General features: G+C 39.0%; 1 protein-coding gene and 1 long non-coding RNA gene across 2 annotated transcripts; both read right to left on the reverse strand.

The window, feature by feature from the left end:
* Window positions 1–554: 554 nt before the first annotated feature.
* Window positions 555–2,492, reverse strand: LOC306978065 (Rieske domain-containing protein-like; the record flags this gene model as incomplete). The annotated part of the gene is made up of 3 exons (XM_079576523.1): window positions 555–821; window positions 906–940; window positions 2,288–2,492. 3 exons carry the CDS (start codon window positions 2,490–2,492, stop codon window positions 555–557), a joined length of 507 nt encoding a protein of 168 aa, XP_079432649.1.
* A 17,321-nt stretch (window positions 2,493–19,813) lies between these two features.
* LOC306960752 lies at window positions 19,814–21,216 on the reverse strand. The gene is made up of 3 exons (XR_013792704.1): window positions 20,956–21,216; window positions 20,788–20,871; window positions 19,814–19,843 (listed from the first exon to the last, which is right to left on the reverse strand). It is a non-coding gene; the product is annotated as an uncharacterized lncRNA (long non-coding RNA).
* Between the last annotated feature and the right edge of the window lie 5,607 nt (window positions 21,217–26,823).

Consider the following 26,823-nt stretch of genomic DNA (forward strand, 5'->3'; position numbering starts at 1 on the left):
TGCTATGTTGTGTTTTCGTCTCTTTTTTGTCATGTTTTTATTGGTTTTTCATTGGGTTTTTTCATTCCTTGGTCATGTTTTTGTCATGGGTTTTTATCTTCCACTTTTTGTCTTTTTTTGCTGCTTTGTAGTTGTGTTTTCGTCACATTTTTGTTGTGTTTTTGTGGATTTTTTCTTGATTTTTCATAGCTTTTTATCGTTGCTTTTTTGTCAGTTTTTTTTTTTCTTTTCCGGCACATTTTTGTTCCGTTTTCATCCTCGCCACTATTTTGATGCTTTTCTTTGAAGCTTTTAGATTTAGGTAAAGCTTGGTTAAGGCGGGTCGATAAGAGGAGAAAATTGAGAGGCCGGACTGGCCCTAGAGCCGGTGGCCCTTCTGTGCTCTTCCAGAATGAACACATGGCCAGTCCGCCCCTGTAACTAACACTAACAAAAATTAGTAAGTGAATAAAAATTCAACCTGAACCAAAAAAAAGAAAAAAGTCATGAAGAAACGGCAAAAATACAAGCAGTATAAAATCGTTTATTGTAAGTGAAGCTGTAATTGTTCTGCGTTATCTGGTGTTGGGTTTTGTCCTGTATTGCTCGGTCTGATATCGGTCTGACTCTACGTCCTCAGGGCTCGTGTTTAGAGTCACGTACACGTCTCCGCTGAGCTCTGTGACCCGGTGCACTCGCTGTTTCACACCTTTCGAGCGCCACTGGGTCTTCACAGGTCGCTCCGTCGGGTTGTCCACGGCCTGGTACATTCCCTCTCCCTCTGCCAGGGTGATCTTATACTTGTGCCACGGACACACGATGCATAACCGGCCATTAAACTCCTGCTTAAAAACAACACAGAGAAATGGAGTAGAATGTTATACAGTAAATAAAGCTCACATAAAGATGACAGGAAACGCACTGACTTCAATGTCTCCGTGTTGTAGCCCCCCGCCAGCATCTGCGAGGACGATACAGGGAAGTGTTTGTAATTGTGGCAACATGATTTTAATAATCATGCGCACTCTCAAACACACTCTCATTCATCCTGGCCTATTGTACATGTTTTTACAGGGAGAACATGCAAACTCCACACAGAAAGGCCCCGTCCAGGTGGGAATCCAACCCGGGACCCTCTTGCTGTGAAGCACGAGCGCTAACTGCTGCACCACCGTGAAGTTGTAAAAAAAATCCATCGTGAAAGGAGCCTTTTTGGACTGGTTTCAAAACAGTTACTGGAACACTTCCTTTGAACAGCATTACCATAATCTCAAATCTTTGCATAATTCTCGAAAACAGTTCCCCGATCCTTTACTTAAAAGAGGGGGTGTTCTGCTTTTTTCAGTCACATAGCACCAGTCTATATCACACTACAATGATGACCAAACCTTCTGTTGGTCTGTAACTGCAGTAAATTAGAATAACTGCCTTGTATAAAATGTCTCTCTCAAAATGGCTGTAGTGAATGTCTTGAAATAGGCCTCTGTCTCTTTAAGAACCTCTGAGCCTTTCCGACACGCCCCCTCCACACGCTGTCTGTGGCATCAGTGGGGAGGGGGTTCTGCTGAGGAGCAGTGGTCGGTTACTCGGCTGGTGACGAAAGCTCGGAGGCGTCTCCAGGAGGTGGGGGCGTTCCTAGGAGGACTCAGGCAAACCTGTCCCTAAAATGGCCGCCATCAGAGTTTTTACAGATTACTCAAAAATACGTGAATGTGCCAAGGCAACACTTCAGGCATGTTTTTGATGAGGGAATGACATAATAACATGATGTAAAGCTTGAAAAAGTCCATTTTGCAGAATACCCCCCCTTTAAAAAAAACAGAGAAATGGGGGAATGCGTTCCCCAAAAGCGAGATCTGCATACGACCCTCGTGAAGCTCTTTAGGTGACTTTAGGTGACCCTTAAATTATAAGATTATAAAGGGACAAAAACAGAGCTAAATTTATTCTAACATAACTTCATAATCCAGAAATAAGAACACAACTGAAGGGTATTAAAATGTATTGCTGGCCTTTAAACTTGCTACAACAAACACATTCCTCTTGTTAAGTTTAGACAACAAAAGGCCCCAGGTTCAATTCCCTGGACTATGTGGGCACTTCTCTGTGGAATTTAAAGGTTCTCTTCTTGTCTGAGTGGTTTTCTTTTGGGAGTTCTGGTTCTCAGCATCAAGATCCAGAGATTGTGCCCAGGCCCATTGCTCATGACAGGTTGTCCCGGGGCATTGAAGGACGGGGTCAGATGCCGAGGACATATTTCTCTACTGGGACAATGAAGTGAACCTGAAGCTGAACCTCGGGGGCTTACGGTAGCAGCGCATGTCCATGGCGTAGATCCGTCCCTGGTGGTGCAGAACCAGGACGTCTCTGCAGCCGTTCAGCTGTCTGGTCACTCGACCCGCTCGCACTATGTCCTCCCTCCTCCCGATGTAGTGAGAGTCCAGAGGAGCCGAGGAGGCAGAGGAGGAAGAGGAGGAAGAGGAGGGCTGTGGGGTCTCTTCATCAGATGACATTCCTGCCGATTAAAAACGAAAAGAAAATTGACTTTGTATGATGATTAATATTCCGCTTAGCATCGTATAGTTAAGGGGGGGTTTTCTGAGCACATTTTCTCAACAGTGGTGGGCTTCATCAGCAACACAGACGAGTAAAACTACAGGAGTTAGGTGAGCAGTCTGACCATGTGGTGCACACAGAACAATCTCTCTCTAAATGTGGAGAAGACAAAAGAGATTGCTGTGGAACTCCTCTAACAATCAGTGGAGCTGCAGTGGAGAGGGTGACCAGCACTATGTTCCTGGGTGTCACTGGTCAAGAAAAGTAATCCGTTTTTCTCTGCAAGTTAAGAAGAGCCAGAGTCCCAGCCTCTGTTATGTGCAACTTCTACAGAGGGACTATAGAGAGCATCCTGACCAGCTCCATCACTGTGTGGTTCTTCTACAGAGGGACTGTATAGAGAGCACCCTGACCATCACTGTGAGGTTCTTCTACAGAGGGACAATAGAGAGCGTCCTGACCAGCTCCATCAATGTGGTTCTTCTACAGAGGGACTATAAAAAGCATCCTGACCAGCTCCATCACTGTGTGGTTCTTCTACAGAGGGACTATAGAGAGCATCCTGACCAGCTCCATCACTGTGAGGTTCTTCTACAGAGGGACTATAGAGAGCATCCTGACCAGCTCCATCACTGTGTGGTTCTTCTACAGAGGGACTATAGAGAGCATCCTGACCAGCTCCATCACTGTGAGGTTCTTCTACAGAGGGACGATAGAGAGCATCCTGACCAGCTCTATCACTGTGAGGTTCTTCTACAGAGGGACTATAAAGAGCATCCTGACCATCACTGTGAGGTTCTTCTACAGAGGGACTATAGAGAGCGTCCTGACCAGCTCCATCACTGTGTGGTTCTTCTACAGAGGGACTATAGAGAACATCAACAACAGCCCCTCTCCCCTCTATTAAAGACATGTACTCCACCCGTGGTTTGACAAATAAAAGATTTTAATTTTTTATTTTAAAGTGGGGGGTTTTGGAGCTATACCTGACCTCCTTTAGTAAAGACATTTGTGAGGAAAACACTGAAGATGTAATTATGAAGCTTTTGTATCAATTTCATGAACTTGCAGGCTATGTTTGTAGCATTTTTGTGAAAGTGACCCTGCAAGTTGTGAAATGTGCCTAAAAACATGTACCTGTGAAGAACTGGGACGATACAAACATGTTAGGAAAGTTAGGAATGAGTTTGTGCCTCAACCAAAATTACAATATATTAGGGCTGTGCAATTAATCGTAAACAGTAAACGAGTACAAAATTAGCATAATCGCAAAAAATCGATTATAATTTTTTTTTTTTCTTTCTAATTTTTTTTCTTCTAATTTTTAATTTTTGTCTTTTTTTCTGCTGGATTTTTGTCACTTTTTTGATGGATTTTTGTCACTTTTTTGCTGGATTTTTGTCACTTTTTTGATGGATTTTTGTCTTTTTTAAATGGATTTTTGTCATTTTTTTTGCTGGATTTTTGTCTTTTTTTGCTGGATTTTTGTCTTTTTTTTTGCTGGATTTTTTTAACTTTTGCTGGATTTTTGTCTTTTTTTGATGGATTTTTGTCTTTTTTTCTGCTGGATTTTTGTCACGTTTTTGATGGATTTTTGTCACTTTTTTGATGGATTTTTGTCACTTTTTTGATGGATTTTTGTCTTTTTTTGCTGGATTTTTGTCATTTTTTTTGATGGATTTTTGTCTTTTTTTAATGGATTTTTGTCTTTTTTTTTTGCTGGATTTTTGTCTTTTTTTGATGGATTTTTGTCTTTTTTTTTGCTGGATTTTTTTAACTTTTGCTGGATTTTTGTCTTTTTTTGATGGATTTTTGTCTTTTTTTCTGCTGGATTTTTGTCACGTTTTTGATGGATTTTTGTCACTTTTTTGATGGATTTTTGTCACTTTTTTGATGGATTTTTGTCTTTTTTTGCTGGATTTTTGTCATTTTTTTTGCTGGATTTTTGTCTTTTTTTGCTGGATTTTTGTCTTTTTTTTTGCTGGATTTTTTTTAACTTTTGCTGGATTTTTGTCACTTTTTTGATGGATTTTTCAAAGGCAACAAATAATCGTGATTTCAATTATGACAAAAATAATCGTGATTATTATTTTTTCAATAATCGAGCAGCCCTACAATATATCTAATATATTTCTGTAGTGTTTCTTCGAAATAGAGAGCAGGAAATGTGTTACTTATATAGCATTGGGCAGTAACTAAATACATGTATTAAGAATGTGTATTTAGAAAGCTCATTTTGAGTAACTGTATTCTGGTAAAGTTATACTTTCATTTGAGGCTATTTAGAATGGGCCTAAGTGAGTTTATAACAGCTGTTCCAACAATCGCAGTTTTTATTTTTGTAATTATACGCCATATTTATACATAAAGATAATGACAATCAATGTGAAAGTATCTAAACGTATTCAGAATACAGTACTTTAAATAGACAAAGTAACAGAATACATTACAAAATACATTTTAAGGCAAGTATTCTGTAACTAAATAGAATTTACAAGTATTTTCCCCAACCCTGTACTTGGTTGGATAAATATAATGTAAATGTAAATACACAAATATTCTTAAAAACATTATTAATACAGTCTGACAAACAGGACAACCGTTTGCTATAACTGTAACAAATCATGTACTTACCTCTACAGATGTGTAGTTTCAGGAACACATTCTCACAGAACTACATCTGAAACAAACGCTTAAATTATCCTCTTACATCAACAAAGCACATTTAACAAAATTCGGGGATGTAAACGTCGCCCTCGAAACGAAAAGAGGCTTAAAAGATAAACATTAAAACCGTTACAGTTCATTCAAGTCTAAAAAAAAAGAAAAACCAAAGCGCCGCCATTTTGTTTGTTTTGTGTCACTCTTAATACGCTCCCGCCGGAAACGCGCACTATGTTATTGCGTTCCACATAGACTTCTGCTCATGGATGAAATATACTAAACTGCTCCACAAATCAATAAATCCTCTTGTCGAACAACTTGGGGCTTTATTAATACGTAAGCTTTTGTTAAAACAGTAATATATTATACACATACCAATTAACCCCTTAGCACATTTTCTCCAGTTTGGCTTTACCCCAGTCCAAAAGCTTCTGGAAAAAAGCTGTGAAAATAGCGAAAACGAAAACAATGATGGAAATGTGACAAAAAAAGTGTGAAAACATTGACAAAAAAGTGATAAAAAAGTGGCAAAAATGACAAAAATGTGACAAAATATGACAAAAAAATGACAAAAATGTTACAAAAAAATGACAAAAAAATTATAAAAAAATGACAAAAAATTGATAAAAAATTGACGAAAAATGACAAAAATATGACAAAAAAATGACAAAAATTGATAAAAATGGACGAAAAAATGTGACAAAATATGACAAAAAAAATGACAAAAATGGGGCAAAAAAATGACAAAAAATCTATTAAAAAATGGATAAAAAATTGACGAAAAATGACAAAAATATGACAAAAAAATGCCAAAAAATAAAAAAAAAATTGACGAAAAATGACAAAAATATGACAAAAAAATGAGAAAAATGTGACAAAAAAATGACAAAAATGTGACAAAATGCTACAAAAAAAATACAAAAATTTGATAAAGATTTGACAAAAAAATGACAAAAATGTGACAAAAAATGACAAAAATGTGACAAAAACATGAAAAAAATGGACCAAAAAATGTGACAAAATATGACAAAAAAATGACAAAAAAATTATTAAAAAATGACAAAAAATGGATAAAAAATTGACGAAAAATGACAAAAATATGACAAAAAAAATGACAAAAATTGATAAAAAAAATTTCACGAAAAATGACAAAAAAATGACAAAAAAATGACAAAAATGTGACCAAAAAATGACAAAAATGTGACAAAAAAATGACAAAAGTTACAAAAATGAGTTGACTACCCAACAAAAAAATGATGGAAAAAAAATCTGATGACGTGAGGAAACAGATCCTCTCGGTTCAGGCGAGAGTTAAGAGGTTAAATGCAACTTGAAAACACAGTAAACACACTAACCGCAAGTGAAATGGTTTTTATCATGGACAAAATCATCTCTAATTTCTGCTCATGAAAATTGTGACCATGTTTGTGAATAACTGTATATTTATTCTGCATCTTGCTCCTGTATGGGCTTATGTCTGAAAGGATTGTTAGAAGGCATTAAGCCCCCCCAGAGGAAGGATTATCCGTGTCTTTACGCTGAACCGAACGCACCGGCTGCTGCAGAGGGTTTGTAGTGAGTTTGTTCCTCCACCTGGATCTGTTTTGGAGTCGGACGCTTTTGAAGTGAACAGCACGCGCACAACGAGCAGCGGAGCGGGAGAAACGAAACAGCACGCGCGCCTTCGCTCTGCTGGGCGTCGCTATGGAGACCTGACTGTGTACGGAAATAGTGATACTACCGTGAATATTTCATGCGCGTTAGGTTTGAGGTTAAAAGGGGCTTCATCCTCCTCCGTGCAGCAGGTGAGTGGGTGACTTAACTATTTAGAAGTAAGTCAGTGTCTGGATGAGCCTTTATTATCATTAAATTCAGCTTATAGTGAGTGGCCTCAGCTTTAATGTTCTGTTTCTGTATCTACTCAAAGTATGTCATGTCTCAATGTGCTGCACAGTCACAGTGGTGTGTGTGTTTGAGAGTCCGGTGTGGTGTGTTCATTAACCCCTTAACTCCCTCCTGAACCGAGCACATTTTCTCCAGTTTGGCTTTACCCCAGACGAAAACAATGATGGAAATGTGACAAAAAAGTGAGAAAACATTGACAAAAAAATGACAAAAAATGGATGAAAAAGTGACAAAAATGTCACAAAAATGTCACAAAAAAAGGACAAAAATTTGAAAAAAAAAAAAAAAAAAATTGATTCAAAAATGTACGAAAAAATTAAAAAAAATGTGACAAAAAATGACAAAAAATTTGACCAAAAAATACAAAAAATTGACAAAAAATTACAAAAAAATGACCAAAAAAATTACAAAAAATGTGACAAAAATGTGATAAAAATTGACGAAAAATTGACGAAAAAATATGACAAAAAATGACAAAAAAGTTACAAAATGAGTTGAAAACCCAACAAAAAAATGATGGAAAAAAAATCTGATATGACGTGAGGAAAAAGATCCTCTCGGTTCAGGCGGGAGTTAAGAGGTTAGTTAACATGCACTGTCCCAACCAAATAAATAAGTAAATAAAATGGCCCCCAATTTTGGATACTGCTCTGTAAAGTGTTGAATATTTGTTTGTTGCACCAAGGGTTTGACACTTTGTTTCACTCGGTCAACACGTAGGAATCACAGTAAAGCTGGACTGAAGATTTGAAGTGATGATTCTCAGCTGAGGTCAGGGCAGTTGTGGCTACAATAGCAGCTAACATCCACCGGGTATGGAATGAATAATAATAATGCATTTGTCTTATATAGTGCTGTTTCCAGACACTCAAGGCCACTTTGCAATTTCCTGCATTATTTATTGATGCCATACTTATGTTTGTAGCCACACCGATCCATGAGCCACACACACGCGCCATCTTGTACTTCTATCTTAGTGAGGACATACCCATAGACATAGTGTATATTACCCAGACCCTAACCCTGAACCCTAAGCCCAATCTTCACCCAATTCTAATCCTAACTAAAACCACATCTTGACCCTCAAACAGTCCTTCAAATAAGTGAGGACCACCCAAAAGGTCCTCACTATACAAAAATGTCCTCACTCTGTTAAAAACTCAAACTGGTCCTCACAATGTTGTAAGTACAAGAACACACACACACATGCACAATCTTGTACTGCTATCTTAATGAGGACACTCATAGACATAATGTATTACCCAGACCTAACCCTGAACCCTAAGCCCCTAATCCTAACCCTAACCCCAAAACCACATCTGGACCCTCAAACAGTCCTTCAAAAGAAGTGAGGACCACCCAAAGTACATTCACCCTGGCCTATTGTACATGTTTTTAGTGGTAGGGGAAACCGGAGTACCTTGGGAAACGTACGCAAACATGGGGAGAACGTGGATACTCCACACAGAACGGCCCCGTCCAGGTGGGAATCGAACTCGGGACCTTCTAGCTGTGAAGCGAGAGCGACTTTTGACCATTATCTTTTGAATTGTGAACGTTAACTATAATAATTTTTATCACGAGACCCATAGACAATCCACATTCCTAATATGTCTATCTAAAAGTGTTATTATTTGATTAAATTCCTGTATCTTATGCATGAGTTGAGTATATTACTAAGACCCTATAGTGTATATTACTAAGACCCTATAGTGTATATTACTAAGACCCTATAGTGTATATTAATAAGACCCTATAGTGTATATTACTAAGACCCTATAGTGTATATTACTAAGACCCTATAGTGTATATTACTAAGACCCTATAGTGTATATTACTAAGACCCTGTAGTGTATATTACTAAGACCCTGTAGTGTATATTACTAAGACCCTATAGTGTATATTACTAAGACCCTATAGTGTATATTACTAAGACCCTATAGTGTATATTACTAAGACCCTATAGTGTATATTACTAAGACCCTATAGTGTATATTACTAAGACCCTATAGTGTATATTACTAAGACCCTATAGTGTATATTACTAAGACCCTATAGTGTATATTACTAAGACCCTATAGTGTATATTACTAAGACCCTATAGTGTATATTACTAAGACCCCATAGTGTATATTACTAAGACCCTATAGTGTATATTACAAAGACCCTATAGTGTATATTACTAAGACCCTATAGTGTATATTACTAAGACCCTATAGTGTATATTACTAAGACCCTATAGTGTATATTACTAAGACCCTATAGTGTATATTACTAAGACCCTAGTGTATATTACTAAGACCCTATAGTGTATATTACTAAGACCCTATAATGTATATTACTAAGACCCTATAGTGTATATTACTAAGACCCTATAGTGTATATTACAAAGACCCTATAGTGTATATTACTAAGACCCTGTAGTGTATATTACTAAGACCCTGAACCCTGAACCCTAAGCCCCTAATCCTAACCCTAAAACCACATCTGGACCAGTGTTAATTTTGACAACATATTTTAATTTAGTTTTAGTCTTAGTCTTTTGACGTCTAGCCTAGTTTTAGTCAAAAAAATATCTTCAATTTTAGTCTAGTTTTAGTCGACTAAATTTAAGACTAATTTAGTCAACTTTTCCTTTATAATATTCATTCTAATCGTACTTAATCTTGTTCCTCTGCTTCATGTTTCTGCTCCACATGAACAAAGCTCAGAGCTGATCCTTTGGCAGAGAATTTACATGATCTGAGGCTCTTTCAGACGGTCAATACAAGTTTGGATGATTTTAGTCTCTCCCTTTCATTTTTATTTAGTCTCATTTTCGACGACTAAAATATCTGGACATTTTAGTCTTAGTTTTAGTCTCATGAAAAACTTTTAATTTAGTTTTAGTCCAATTTTAGTCATCAAAAATAACGCTTTGACTAAAATTAAGACTAAATATTTTAGTCGACGAAATTAACACTGATCTGGACCCTCAAACAGTCCTTCGAATATGTGAGGACCACCCAGAATGTCCTCAGTGTGTACAAGTACATTCGCCCTGGCCTATTGTACATGTTTTTAGTGAAAGGGGAATCTGGAGTACCTTGGGAAACGTAAGCAGACACGGGGAGAACATGCAAACTCCACACAGAACGGCCCCGTCCAGGTGGGAATCGAACTCGGGACATTCTAGCTGTGAAGCGAGAGTGACTTTTGAATAGTGAACGTGAACTATAATAATCCAAGTCTATCTGAAAGTGTTATTGTTTGATTAAATTCCTGTATCTTAAGCACGAGTTGAGCCACTGAATCGGATTTGTGCAGCTGCCGGTCCATTCATGTCCGAGCCCCAAAGAGCCAACTGCTGCTCCTCTGCCTCTGCTATATTTATCATATTTTCTGCTATAGAGTCATGTGTGTCATGGCTGCTCAGACCGCGCTGCCTCGGTGGTGGTGGTGGAGCTGCAGTATCAGGTTTCCCCAGAGCCTCCATGTCCTGCTCTCTGCTCACACACACCGCCACCACAACAGTAACAGCAGTAAGAGAACTGACCGGGCCGGTATCGCTGACTCTGCACATCCCTGATACAGCACGAAGAGTTTCTACATGTGTAAAGTCCAGCCTGGAGGAGACTGACTCTGCCTGGATGTTTCAGGGTGAAGAGGAGGAGGAGGAGGAGGAGGAAGCATGGCCCGCTGCCTGTACGAGAGTCTGAGGGCGGTGGGGCTCCAGCATCACTGTGACAGGTGAGAAAGAACACGTCTGAGACCAGAATCACACGCATGTCCATGTAAAGAGACGCCAACTCCCCATTTATCAGGTTTATTTATCAGACAAGGCGAGATGTTGAGTTGTTTTTGATTGATTTTCATGCTCGAATGGTGGTGGGATGAAGGAGCACTTATTTATCACAACCGCCATTTACAAAAAAATAAATTCAAATTCCTTCTTGCGTTCCTGAGTCTTTCCAATGAATCGAATAGACACTTCTGCACTGGTCGATATTTTGTTAAAATGTTTTCTTCGAACGCTTTTTGTCCCTTCTAGATGTCTGTTGTGTGTGTGTTGCAGCAGTGCTGACAATAAGGCTGAGCAAGTTTTATTTGTTGAGCACGATTCATACACAAGGCAATTCAAAGCATCCATAAAACATCAACATACAGCACCTCTGACTTAAATAAAGATCCTTTAATATTACTGGGACATCACTTGACTTCCTTTTTGTAAAGAGAGGTCCGGGTAATATTAAAATGTGTCACAATTTTGTCACATTTTTGACATTTTTTTTTATCACATTTTTGTTGTATTTTTGTCACTTTTTTATCACATTTTTGTCACGTTTTTGAAAATGTTTTGTCACTTTTTCATCACTTTTTCATTGCATTTTTGTCACTTTTTGTCACATTTTTTCAACCTTTTTTGTTGTTGTATTTGTGTCAGTTTTTTGTCACATTTTGTCACATTTTTGACTTTTTTTGTCACTTTGTCGTTGCATTTTTGTACATTTTTTGACATTTTTTCAGCACATTTTTGTTGGATTTTTGTAATTTTTTATCACATTATTGTCACATTTAAAAAAAAAAATTGTCATATTTTTTCATCACATTTTTGTTGTACTTTTGTCACTTTTTTGTCACATTTTTGACTTTTTTTTGTCACTTTTTCGTTGCATTTTTCTCCATTTTTTGACATTTTTCCATCACATTTTTGTTGTATTTTTGTCACTTTTTTGTGACATTTTTGAATTTTTTTGTCACTTTTCCGTTGCATTTTTGTCACTTTTTTGTATTTTGTCAATTTTCCATCACATTTTTGTCACATTTTTGACTCTTTTTTGTCACTTTTTCGTTGCATTTTTGTCACTTTTTGTCACATTTTTTCAACCTTTTTTGTTGTTGTATTTGTGTCAGTTTTTTGTCACATTTTGTCACATTTTTGACTTTTTTTGTCACTTTGTCGTTGCATTTTTGTACATTTTTTGACATTTTTTCATCACATTTTTGTTGTATTTTTGTCACTTTTTTGTCACATTTTTGACTCTTTTTTGTCACTTTTTCGTTGCATTTTTGTCACTTTGTCGTAGCATTTTTGTACATTTTTTGACATTTTTTCAGCACATTTTTGTTGGATTTTTGTATTTTTTATCACATTATTGTCACATTTAAAAAAAAAAAAAGTCATATTTTTTCATCACATTTTTGGTATATTTTTGACTCTTTTTTGTCACTTTTTCGTTGCATTTTTGTTGTTGTATTTGTGTCAGTTTTTTGTCACATTTTGTCACATTTTTGACTTTTTTTGTCACTTTGTCGTTGCATTTTTGTACATTTTTTGACATTTTTTCATCACATTTTTGTTGTATTTTTGTCACTTTTTTGTCACATTTTTAATTTTTTTTGTCACTTTTTCGTTGCATTTATGTCACATTTTTGCCATTTTTCCATCACATTTTTGTTGTATTTTTATCGCCCTTGTTGTATTTTCATCCTCCTTTTAATCTCACTTCTGTTGCCATTCTGACACGTTTTCCAAGAAGCTTTTAGATTTGGGTAAAGCCGAACTGTGCTGTGTTCAGATGGGGGTTAAGAGGTTAAACAGCGTTCACACATGACCTTCCTCTGATCTCCTTTCAGATTGACCTCCGTGGGCGTGCGGAGCTTGGCCCACCTCTCAGTCCTGACCCTGGAGGACTTCCCTCTGCTGGGGATCCAAACCATGCAGGACCGGACCAGACTGTTCCATCTGATCCAAGCGCTCAAAACGCTGGACCCGCTGACCCTCCGGCAGGCTGCGGCCGAGGGGGGGGACACCGGGACGGTTCACGGGACAGTGGATCACAGTAAAGGAGGGGGTGACATGTCCTCGGTCTGCAGGAAGCTGGACTTTAGTTCAGAAAACGATCCTCAATCTGCCAAGTCAATGAAGAGCCATAGCAAAGTTTTAACCAAAGCAAAACAACCGGGAGGAGATTCTGCGTTTTCTCCGAGCAAATCTGCCTCTAAACAAACAAACCAAACAGCCAAAACGGCATCGAGGAGTAAACCGGCTAAAGAAGAAGTGACGCCGCAGAGATTCTGGGCAGCTGGAAAAGAAGACAAGAGCTGTACTCAGAGTGTTCGGATCTACCAGTCAAATACAGCCCAATATAACTACGGACTGCCCCAAACGAGCGCCCCGGCTTCCCCCAGCAGGAGGTGAGAGGAGGCGAGAGGAGTCAAAACCATAAAGGCGTCCATTAACCTCTTAACTCCCACCTGAACGGATCCCATTTTCTCCAGTTTGGCTTTATCCTAATCAAAAAGCTTCTTGGGAAAAAACACCAAAATAACCACAAAAAAAAAGAAGAAAGCAAGGATGTAAACGCAAAACAAAAATGTGAAAAAAATTCAAGAAAAATGTGACAAAAATTCAAGAAAAATGTGACAAAAATTCAACAAAAATGTGATAAAAATTCAACAAAAATGTGACAAAAACTCAACAAAAATGTGACAAAAATGTAACAAAAATGTGACAAAAATGTGACAAAAATTCAACAAAAATTCAACAAAAATTCAACAAAAATTCAACAAAAATGGGCCAAAAATTCAACACAAATGTGACAAAAACTCAACAAAAATGTGACAAAAATGTGACAAAAATTCAACAAAAATTCAACAAAAATGTGACAAAAACTCAACAAAAATGTGACAAAAATTCAAGAAAAATGTGACAAAAAATCAACAAAAATGTGACAAAAAATCAACAAAAATGTGACAAAAATTCAACAAAAATGTGACAAAAATTCAACAAAAATGTGACAAAAATTCAACAAAAATGTGACAAAAACTCAACAAAAATGTGACAAAAATTTAACAAAAATTCAACAAAAATTCAACAAAAATTCAACAAAGATGTGACAAAAACTCAACAAAAATGTGACAAAAATTCAACAAAAATGTGACAAAAATTCAACAAAAATGTGACAAAAATTCAACAAAAATGTGACAAAAATTCAACAAAAATTCAACAAAAAATGAACAAAAACATGTCAAAAAGTCAACAAAAAAATGACACAAATTCAACAAAAAGTGAAAAAAAACTCAACCAAAAAGTGACAAAAATTCAACAAAAATGTCACAAAAATGAAAAAAAAAAGAAAACAAAAAAAACATACAAAAGGTGAAACAAAAATTCAACAAAAATTCAACAAAAATATGTCAAAAATTCAACAAAAAAATGACACAAATTCAACAAAAAGTAAAAAAAATCTCAACAAAAATGTGACAAAAATTCAACAAAAATGTGACAAAAATTCAACAAAAATGTGACGAAAATTCAACAAAAATGTGACAAAAATTCAACAAAAATGTGACGAAAATTCAACAAAAATGTGACAAAAATTCAACAAAAATGTGACAAAAATTCAACAAAAATGTGACAAAAACTCAACAAAAATGTGTCAAAAATTCAACAAAAAGTGACAAAAAACTCAACCAAAATGTCACAAAAATGGAAAAAAAAAACAAAAGAAAAAAAAAACATACAAAAGGTGAAACAACACAGCAACAATGCGAGGAAAAAGATCAGTTTTGTGGGTCTGAGCTTTCAAATGAGGTGTTACACAGGCCTATATAATAGCCAAAGAGGACAGAATGCATTTGGTTTAGGCGGGTGGTAAGAGGTTAACTTCTCTAGAAAGATCCTGTGGTCCACAGTGTCTAACGCAGCGCTCAGGTCCAGCAGAACTAAAACTGTGACCTCGCCTGCATCTGTATTTAGCCTCATGTCATTAGTCACCACTTACTTTACATAAACACATAAACTCCAGTAAATGTACTTACGCTCCTCTGTCCTCCTGCAGGGGTGACGCTGAGCCCCGGATCTGGGTGTGCGTGAGAAAGCGACCTCTGACCCCGGCTGAGGAGAGGAGGGACGAGGCCGACGTCGTGTCCACTCCAGACGACCAGAGTGTGATCGTGCACGAGAGCAAGGAGGCCGTGGACCTCACGCACTACGTCCTGCAGGTATGAAGCTCCTCTGCCGTCTCCTCACGGGGCAGGGCATGGTCATCATCATGGTCATCAGTCTCCTCACGGGGCAGGGCGTGGTCATCATCATGGTCATCAGTCTCCTCACGGGGCAGGGCATGGTCATCATCATGGTCATCAGTCTCCTCACGGGGCAGGGCATGGTCATCATCATGGTCATCAGTCTCCTCACGGGGCAGGGCATGGTCATCATCATGGTCATCAGTCTCCTCACGGGGCAGGGCATGGTCATCATCATGGTCATCAGTCTCCTCACGGGGCAGGGCATGGTCATCATCATGGTCATCAGTCTCCTCACGGGGCAGGGCATGGTCATCATCATGGTCATCAGTCTCCTCACGGGGCAGGGCATGGTCATCATCATGGTCATCAGTCTCCTCACGGGGCAGGGCATGGTCATCATCATGGTCATCAGTCTCCTCACGGGGCAGGGCATGGTCATCATCATGGTCATCAGTCTCCTCACGGGGCAGGGCGTGGTCATCATCATGGTCATCAGTCTCCTCACGGGGCAGGGCATAGTTTTTACATCACATTCTCTCGGGACACGGACATTGTGGAGCTCATGATGGGGCTAATAAAGTTTTTAGTTTGACCTGTGAGAGTGTGTAATGCTTAAGGAAGAACAAAGGCAGTGCGATATAAATGAAGAAATGAATGTGAGGCTGTTATCAGAGCATTGGTTTTCTTCACAGCTGTGCCTATTGAAGATAACCATAGCTCTTGAAGCTCGTGCTGTCCTTGCGCCATGAGCTAACGTCCAATAAAGCAGTGATAATAGTAACAGAAATAAACTAGTGTACGACAATTATGACAGCCTGACTAACTCAGCGAGGCTCAAAGTTCTCTCACCTGCTGATGTCACGAGGTGGTGCTCAGACTCCTGATTCAGACTCCTTCTGTTCACCTCAGATCTCTAATTGCCTCCACTACAAAAGCCTTGCTAGTAACTGGCAGATGATTTATCGAAACCTCATGTGTTTCCAGCACAGGTTTTACTTTGACCGTGTTTTCGGGGAGGACTGTTCTAATGAAGACGTGTACCTGCGGACCGCCCGCCCTCTGGTGCGGCACCTGCTCAGCGGGTACCACACACACACACTCGCACACGCACACGCACACGCACACGCACACGCACACGCACACACACACACACACACACACACACACACACACACGCAATCTTGTACTTCTATCTTAGTGAGGACACTCAGAGGCATAATGTATTACCCAGACCCTAAGGCTAGAGCCCCAAACCCTAACCCTAACCTTAATCCTAGCCCTAAACCTAGCCTAAACCCAATTCTAACCTGAACCCTAAAACCACATCTTGACCCTCAAACAGTTCTTCAAATAAGTGAGGACCACCCAAAATGTCCTCAAAATGTCCTCAAAAAGTCCCTCAAACAAGTGAGGACCACCCAAAATGTCCTCACTCTGTTGGTTAAAAACGCAAACGGGTCCTCACAAATTATTAAGTACAAGAACACACACACACACAATCTTGTACTTCTATCTTGGTGAGGACACTCAAAGCCACAATGTATTACCAAGACCCTAATCCTAAGGCTAGAGCCCCGAACCCCAAACCTAACCTTAATCCTAGCCCTAAACCAAACCTAAACCCAATTCTAACCCTAACCCTAAAACCACATCTTGACCCTCAAAAAGTCCCTTAAACAAGTGAGGACCACCCAAAATGTCCTCACTTCACAAAAATGTCCTCACTCTGTTGGTTAAAAACGCAAACGGGTCCTCACAAATTATGAAGTACAAGAACACACACGCAATCTTGTATTTTTATCTTGGTGAAGACACTCAAAGGCATAATGTATTACCCAGACCCTAATCCTAAGGCTAGAGCCCCGAACCCCAAACCTAACCTTTATCCTAGCCCTAAACCCAATTCTAACCCTAACCCTAAAACCACATCTTGACCCTCAAAAAGTCCCTCAAACAAGAGAGGACCACCCAAAATGTCCTCACTTCACAAAAATGTCCTCACTCTGTTGGTTAAAAACGCAAACGGGTCCTCACAAATTATTAAGTACAAGAACACACACACACACACACACACACACACACACACATACTTGTAAATCAGTACAAATGGGGACCTCAAGGCAAACTGCTCCATATGGGGACCCCATTTTTTTTAAGGGAATAGAGCCACCAAAACCACTCTCAAAATTTTTTCTTGAGCCTTGGGCTCCAGATGCAAATTTTGAACCAAAATCTCCTAAGTTTTCTTTTTTATTTTTTGTCCGGTAATTGGTGACTTTTGGGGACCTGTCTATTATGTAGTACCTGAAACAACCACCAGATGGCAATAGTGGGGAAAATGGTATTTCTTGTATTTTTTGTTATTTTTGAATGTTGGTAGATAGGTTAACAGGTTAACAGGAAAAAGGAGGAGGTTTAAAACAAAAAAATCAATGCCCAACAAATGTTCATTAACAATGAAATATTTATTTACAAAAAAGTGAACATGGGTCTGTCGCCCAACGGTTTGCCATTTATCATGCATGTTCTTCAACACGAGTAAGTTGGAGGGAAAGTTTAATTCTTGACTAGAGACCTGCAACGGGCGGGAATTCTCACGAGACTTGCAGGACTCGACACTAATTTTGTAGGATCGGTCAGGATTCATAAAGCCTTAGGCGGGAACGGGCGGTCAGACCAAAACATAATCCACAAAATCCATTCCTGTACAGGTCTCTACTTTAGACTCTTGCATAACTTTACGATTGCACAACAGTATGAAAACTCTACCTCTAGCTGTTACTTCCTGTATTTAAAGGAACAGGCCACCGGTTTTCCATACTGACATATGTTCTTACCTGAGCTTAGACGAGTTAATGTGCACCTGTCTGGTCTTTGTGCGTGCACTCAGTCAAAAAGACCAAAGATGTTGTTTGCATTTAGCCTCATCTCCACTCCTCTATGGGGCTAAATGGGGTTAAGTTAGAAGCCACCAAGCTCTTCCACGTTTCCCATATTTAAATACAGTTACATGAGTAGTTGCACCTCGACATCTGCGTAGTAAGACGCCAAAGTGCTTCTTAAGTGTTATTACGCCTTACAATATAGTTCCCCTTTTCATCCACTTAGAAAATTGACATGTTTAATTTTGTGTAACTATACTTGGATCTCACATAACCATATAGGGGGAACGTGGAGGAGCTTGGTCGCTTCTAACTTCACCCCCATTTGGCCACATAGAGGAGAGGAGGAGAGGCTAAATGCTAATGTCTATGGTTTCACACATCAAATCACAATCAGGCTCAGGCAAGAACATATCTCAGACTGAAAAAACAGTTGCCTGTTCCTTTAAAGGAATAGGCAACTGTTTGTACATACTGAGATATGTTTCTTACCTGAGCTGTGACGAGTTCTTTAGGACCTGTCTGATCTTCAGTCACGAAAAAACACAGCGCAGACGGCGTTAGCATTTAGCCTCTCCCTCTCTCCTCTATAGCTCCAAAACAGGTCAAGATAGAAGCTACCAAGCTCTTCCACGTTTTCCCGATTTAAATATGGTTACGTGAAGTGTTCCACTACAAAGTATAATTACACACAATTAAACAATGTGGATTTTCTAAGCGGATAAAAAGGGGAACTATATTGTAAGGCGTAATAATACCAGGAGTAGTTCGAAATCCGCGCAGTAATCTTCACTTTACTGCACAGTAATCTTCACTTTACTGTGCGGATGCCAAATTACTCCTGGTATTATTACGCCTTACAATATAGTCCCCCCTTTTATCCGCTTAGAAAATCCACATTGTTTAATTGTGTGTAATTATACTTTGTAGTGTAACACTTCACGTAACCATATTTAAATAGAGAAAACGTGGAAGAGCTCGGTAGCTTCTATCTTGACCTGTTTTGGAGCTATAGAGGAGAGAGGGAGAGGCTAAATGCTAACGCCGTCGGCGCTGTGTTTACGTGACTGAAGCCACGGGGGAAGATCAGACAGGTCCTAAAGAACTCGTCAAAGCTAAGATAAGAACATATCTCAGTATGGAAACACGGTGGCCTGTTCCTTTAAGGATCAATAAAAGCCAAAAAAAATATATACAACAGGACAACGTTTTCTTTAGCCAACTCTTACAAAAACGGTTTCTGTCATCGTACCTAATGTGTCATAAGCACTTACTTACTTACTTATTACTTTCTTTTACAACTTTGTCGTCTCCCAGCCTCAATCCGGTTTTTGACGTAAAATTTGACACCCTCCCATGTCCTTGTTTGAAGTGCCCCAGCAGACTCTTCAATACATTGGATGCACTGCGCCTTACCAGGGACCTTTCCAGACTGAATGTTGTCCATGAGGGTTTCTTCTACTGCATTCACTTCCTGCACTGTCCACGGTCTCTTTTTTCCTTTAGATCCTGGAAGATATGCAAAAACTAGAATCAGAACACTTTTTATTGCCATTGTTTGAGAACAGGTTCACAAACTAGCAATGTTTCTCAGTACAATCGTGCAACAAACATAGAATTCAGGTAAAAATAAGCTATACAAACTTTAAATCTACAAGGCCATAAGGGCATGCAGAAAAAAAAAAAAAGTAAAATATAACAAGACGACAACAAAGACATGACTTACTATGACTTTACAGACAATAACCAATTGTATTGCAAGTAGTTGGAATGAGCTTTACCAGTGGAAGTAGACATTTCTTCTGTTGGCGTCGGTGTCTGCAGTCCCTTTCCTCCCGTCTGTCCTGAGTGTTCAAGACAAGTTATTAGTAAACTAAACTAGTATATAGCTAAAAATTCTCTTTTCCTTGGTTCTATGGGCATAAAGAAATCATTGATTTCACTCACCAACATGAAATTGTTTTTTTTTATGTTTTTTTTTTTTTTTTTTTTGTAATTACAGCTTCAGCTTTATTTCTGTCCCTTTTAAATTAAATGTATGAATTGTGAGAGCAATATATATATGATTCACACAGTAACTAATGCCAACGTCAACACGTGTTTGAAGACCCACAGAATAATAGAGACGCAATGCTGAGCGGGGACTTAGCACAAGTTCCTGGATGTTTCTCCCATAAAATGTATCATCACTTCATTCTGCAACACTATCAGACATTTCTGACCAGTACCAATCCTTCCACTTCTGTTGCTCTTGTGTTGCTCGCTCCAGTCTCCCTCTCTTTACTCCTCCATCCCTGTCTTGTATCCGTTTCTCCTTCGTCTTCTCTCCCCCTTCCTCTCCCATTTCTACTCCTCTCACTCCCCTCCTCCCTCTCATCCGTTTGCCTCTCTCCCCTCCGTCTGTCCTGTATTTCTCTCATCAGTCTCCTCCTCTCTCCCCTATGTCTGTCCTGTATCTCTCTCACCCGTCTCCTCTCCCCGGTCACACTCTCTCTTCTTTCCTGAATCTCTTCTTCCCGAATCAAACAGCCAAACTCTCTCCTTCATTGATTGTTTAAAATACCTAGAGACTTCGAAGAAAACCTAGGGATATGATCTTCACTTCCTGGTTGAAGGTTTTGGAGTGCAGGCTCTCCCCTCTTCCTGGTTCCTGTGGACATAATGAGATTAATCTAAGCAAAATACAGGAAATAATTGGCTTGTTTTCTTGTCCTTGGTCTCCTCCCTTTGTGTCCTTCGCCTCCTCTCCCTCTCCCCCACATGTGTCAAGTGTTACTTGTTCAAATACCTGGAGATTTTGAAGATGACGAATCTGGGGCTGAGATTGGATCAGTTTCATCATCTGATGCTTCTGTGTCTTCCATGACCCCCTCTAAAAACAAAAATGAAATGGTTACCAGGACACTTAATAGATAACAGGAAGTAACAGTACATGGCATTGTGAAACTTAACTTACCTTGTGGATCTATATTTATTTGATCCAGATTCTTTCTATGTGGTTGTTTCTGGTGGGCAGATGAATCGTCGTCTTCACTGTCTGTGCTGCTCTTTGTGTGATCTGGGACATACTCATCTTGGCTGCATTCAGATGTGGACATGTCATCCTTTCTGGGGTTTGACTGAAAAAGACAAGACTCAATTATGGATTTGGGCATGCAGTCATTTAACAGGACACAACCTGGACGCAACTAGACCTGGACGTGAACAGGTCTGGACAGGAGACCAGACCTGGCTTGTGTCCGAATGTCCACCCTAGTCCCTAACCCCTCATTCACTATATAGGCCTGCATTACGTATAGTCCACTCAGTTGGCGATTTGGACAGAAGCCACAACTTTGTCCGAGCTGCGCGACGTCTCATGCACTGCGGCTGCAGATTTCTTTATTTCTTTTTTCTCAGAACTTATTCATTATACAGAGAGACCTTTTTTTGACGGGTTGACCTTGCTAAAGTTTCTCCATGAGTTGAGTGGCTGAGCTAAACCTCAGCAAAATAAAAAAAAATGCAAAGTCAAACTTATTTGCTATATTAAAAAAAAGTGTTGGGAAAATATATAACTTTCGTGGGATAGAGTAATCTGTTTTGCGCATAATCTGTCATGTGGACAGAGATATTTGTTTATATTGCTGTAGAAAACTCTTTATTAAAATATCCGGTTAACTATGGGGCGTTATTTTTTTCCTTATAGGCTATATGCACAGTTTCCCCACGTGATGTCTTCCTGGACAGTCAGCCAGACGCTGGACTTCTTGTCGCTGGTCGTTTACGTTCACAATTAGCAGGTTCCCACACAAATGTAGAGAAGCTCAGGATCTGGTTAAGGACAACGAGTTACTGATGGAGTCACAGCAACGTGTTACAAACATCATGTTCACTGTGAATCTGTCCCAAAGGAAACGCCAGCTGTCGTAAGGGACGGAGCTTTTATCTTAGAGCTAAAGGCTAGTGTTGAAAAATGATAATATAACATGTAAACAAGTAAATATAATTTAAACTAACAGGACGATTCTTTTTTGCGCAGGCTCGTTCCAAACGCCTCGCTAGTTTTATTTTTTATTTTGCGTTAGCCGCGTTAGCCTCAAGACAAAAACATCCACGTTATGAACACGGAGTTTCCTCCAGTGAAGTCGTTACGTCTCATGTAATATTTTCTAACCTGCTCCAGTCACATCTGAACTTTTACTCGCTGTCCTTTACCAAATCTTAAGCTATTGCTTCATTTCTGTGGGACCTGCTAATTCGGACAGGAAGGACAGCGTCTGGCTGACTGTCCAGGCGGAAATCACGTGGGGTCACTGTGCATATAGCCCATTACCCTGCAGTGTCTTGCCTTAAACAATATTGTATGCACAGACTTACAATTTGAGGTAGTGATGTAATTTCAAAGTTCTTGTGTGTTTCCTTTGTGAGCCATTCTTCTTGTCGGGTCACACAGGCATCGTGGTGATTTCTCAATGTCTGCAGACAACAAAAATATCTTACTTGTGACTACAAAACAAAACAAAAAAAATCACTCGCTGTGTTTACATGTATCTGCCCTATGAACAGCATGAGACTTAAGGTTAAAACGTTGGATAAAACATTATGGCCATGTAGTGGTATTCCTTTTATACATGTATTAAAAAATGAATGAATAAATAAAGCCTTTTCTATACAGTACAGTGGTTCACAAGAAGAAGAAAAAACATCTCACCTCAGATTTCCCATGTCCCTCTTTATCCTTCGACTCATTCATTGTTGCTGAAAAAATAAAGTTGAGTTAACTATGGTAGCTGTGAACAATCTTTGCTTAACGTCCTGAGATCTCAGACATAGTCTATTGTCCCATTGTTAGATGAGTTATTTATGTTTAATGCCTCTGTGGCAGTCTCAGCTCCACTTCCCACAGCACATGGTGCTACAGCAGCTTCTTACCACGATGCTAAACATGTTCAATGTTATGGTTATTCTCAAAGCTAAGACTGGGTCAGACAGAAAAGTTATGGACGACCCAATGCAAAAAAATGCCCACCAGTATTGTGGAGCTCAAGATAAATGTCTAATTACTTTACTCCAACGTTTTAACTGTATAATGTATTCCTTGTTAAAGAAAAGTGAGGCCACGTGAGTCTGGTTTTGCTAATGTACAACTAGCATGATAGCTAACCACCATGCAGCTAGCTAATCAAGCTAATATCCACTAAACTTTTCAACAATCTAATCTAAAAAAAAAAAAGAGCCTCATATACCTTCCTTCAAGTAGACAGTTGAGCAAAAAATAAGTCTGTCTCTTTATGTATTGTGGTAGAAATGAACAGAAAAGCTAGCACATTGCCACAGTACTTAGCACTGTTTTTGAAACGTTTTTGAGCACATATCTTAGAACATGAACATTGCAAACTAATTTGTCATCTCTAACTTAGTTAACTCTCAAAAAAAGACTTACCAGTTTGTTGACTGTAGGCTACGTGACATCTGTCGTGGACGCAGATGCAGAGAGATGCAGAGCACGGGTAGTGGCACCACTAGCTCCTCCCCCGCAATACAAAATGGCGGCCAGGGATTTTGCAAACCAAAACAAACCAATGCTAATTTTTTAAAGAATATCAAAAGACAAAGGGTTAAATAAATTAGGCAAAGGAGGAATGGCATTTTCACATATGCCTACAGTGAAAATTGTGCCTGTGTCCACAGGCTACTTAAAGCCTTAATATCCAATTTATTTTTAGCATTGATTTCAAAAGAAGAATTAAATATTAAGAGTTTTAAAGCATGATGTCTGCTAATCAGCTATGCTCCAACTTTTGGACACAGAATAAAAAAATTTAAATTGAAGATTTGTCTAAAACTTTATAAACTGAAACGTTTTTCAATGTAGTATTGAATGTTTTCTTTCTTGTAAAATATTGTGCAATGGTCGGTAGTTAGCACATAGCTGATACCTGTGTGTCACGATGTAGTCAAGCCACCATTTTGTATAATGAGACAGTTTAGAGATGGACATTATGAGTACCTGTTTATCCTGGTTTGTGTGTCACGATGTAGTCAAGCCACCATTTTGTATAATGAGACAGTTTAGAGATGGACATTATGAGTACCTGTTAACCCAGGTTTGTGTATCACGATGTAGTCAAGCCACCATTTTGTATAATGAGACAGTTTAGAGATGGACATTATGAGTACCTGTTAACCCAGGTTTGTGTATCACGATGTAGTCAAGCCACCATTTTGTATAATGAGACAGTTTAGAGATGGACATTATGAGGACCCGTTAATCCTGGTTTGTGTATCACGATGTAGTCAAGCCACCATTTTGTATAATGAGACAGTTTAGAGATGGACATTATGAGTACCTGTTTATCCTGGTTTGTGTATCACGATGTAGTCAAGCCACCATTTTGTATAATGAGACAGTTTAGAGATGGACATTATGAGTACCTGTTTATCCTGGTTTGTGTATCACGATGTAGTCAAGCCACCATTTTGTATAATGAGACAGTTTAGAGATGAACATTATGAGGACCCGTTAATCCTGGTTTGTGTATCACGATGTAGTCAAGCCACCATTTTGTATAATGAGACAGTTTAGAGATGAACATTATGAGGACCTGTTAATCCCAGTTTGTGTCATGATGGAGCATCACCACCAGTCTGTTGTTATTGTTGATAGGGATGCACCGATACTACTTTTTTCTGAAACTGTTATGAGTACTTTGACTTGAGTAGCCTACTTGTCAACACCGAATACCAAAACGAGTACCATGCATTTTTCTCAAACATTCTTGTGTATAGATGGTTTATAGACTATATCATAGCAGACTAGTTAGTAGTTACCCATTTACCTGAGAAACGTAGATTTAGTTATATGAGAATCTTACATATGCTATTTTATTCTTTTTTTTTTTATTGAATATAATTTTCATTATTATTAATCATTTTTCCAAGGCTTAATTTGTCATTTGTTTCCTGGGTCCTGGATACCTGATACTATCGGTGCATCCCTAAATGTTTGTTTTCTAGTTCGTTTTAATGGACCTCTCAGTGTTAATTGTTCTTTAAACGTCACTATTGTAAACAAAACAACAATATTAACAGCTTTAATATAGCTCCTTTTTCACAAATTGTCCCGACCGGCTCAATGAGGAAAGCAACCAGAAGGGCGGTTAAATACCAATTTTATTACAAAGTTTTACTACAAAAATGGCAAAGGTGGCTGGAGACCAGGCTGGGACTGAGCTGAGCCACCAGGCCAGATGCAGCCAATCTTAGGGGACAGCTGAGAAGCCACACCCAGTAGCCATGGGGGAGGGTGGAGCACCTGCATACAAAGAGGTGAGAGGGAGGAGCAGAAGCAGGACACAAGTCCCTCCCCAACACTCAGACAAGCCAATTTATAATTCTATTTGTCAATCCATCAACTGTATTTGAAGAGAACCATTCATACAAAATAACTCAAAGTGCTTTACAAATATTCACGCAATGGTTAATGACATAGATTTAATGACTGATTTAGACTTGATTCAAAGCAGACAGCGCTGTTAATAAACGCTCTTGTAGTGAAGATTAAGAGATAGAGGTCGCTATGAAAGTACATGGGAGGCAAATGATGTGGTGCACATTGAAGTTGGTTTCACGTTGGATGTTGGATATTCACTTCCAACACTTAGGTAGGCTACTGCTCTGGAGACACCTACAGCATGTTCCACACAGCCCACAGCTCTAGACTGGTGAAATCCTGTTCATGTGAAGCCTACATTAAATGATAATCACATTTATGGCGCTTTTCTACCTTCATCTGGTGAAAATCGTGAGGCAAACAATAACAGTGATCGCTCCTAGGACAGGCTATAGATAGACTCAGGGCAGATAAAAGTCCCTCTGCAGATAGGGCTGAAGGCTGAAGAGAACATTTATTTTAGTTTTTATGATTTTCTTTTGGGTTGTCTGTGTTAACAAATCATGTTAACATTACGCTTATATTGAATTAAGTTGAAATAATAATCATTAAACGATAATGGTGGTGACTGTGGCACAGTTGGTAGAGCGGGTCGTCTCATGATCAGAAGGTCGGGGGTTCAAATTTGCGTACTGACCTTGTGTCCTTGGGCCAGACACTTCACCCTCCATGCCTCAAGTGTCTGCGTACACTGTTGTATGAACAGAGAGTGAATGGTTCCTTGCTGTGTGCCTACAGTATGTAGGTGGAAAAGCGCAATATAAGTTGAGACCATTTACCAATAAAATATATCCATTTTAGTTTTAGCAATGGTAGCTAGTAACTTAAGAAAACCAGTTACCGTCAAGCCCTAAATATTTCTCATATCCTGCTTATTTGCTTTTTTTTAATTGCATGTTACATTAAGAACAACTAATATTTTCATGTATTTATAATGTAAAAGGTTACAAAGGTTGAAGTTGTAATAAGTGCAGTGCAACAGCAAACACATGGTGGTGGTGTTTTGTGGGGACTTGATGATACACACTACCAGAACATGGTGTCATATGAGGACTGATGCAGTACCAGCAGCCACCTTGTGGGGGCGCTGTTTTGTGGGGACCTGTGATACACAGAACCAGAACATGGTGTCATATGGGGACTGCAGTACCTCAGTGTGTCCACTAGGGTCGCATACACTCACACTAATTCAGGTTTTGGACATTCTGGGGACTTCTCAGGAAAAGTACATGGGGCCCATCTTGAGGCCATTTCTAGCCGTTTAAAAGCATTGTGCCTCTGGGGACCTCGAATGAGGTCCTCATAAGGTTTTAGGTCCCCACATGGCTGGTGTGTATACAGGTGGACGTCCCCACATGTGATGCTTTACAAGAACACACACACACACAC

The sequence above is a fragment of the Gobius niger genome (assembly GCF_951799975.1).
Source record: "Gobius niger genome assembly, chromosome: 1".
NCBI lineage: Eukaryota > Metazoa > Chordata > Actinopteri > Gobiiformes > Gobiidae > Gobius > Gobius niger.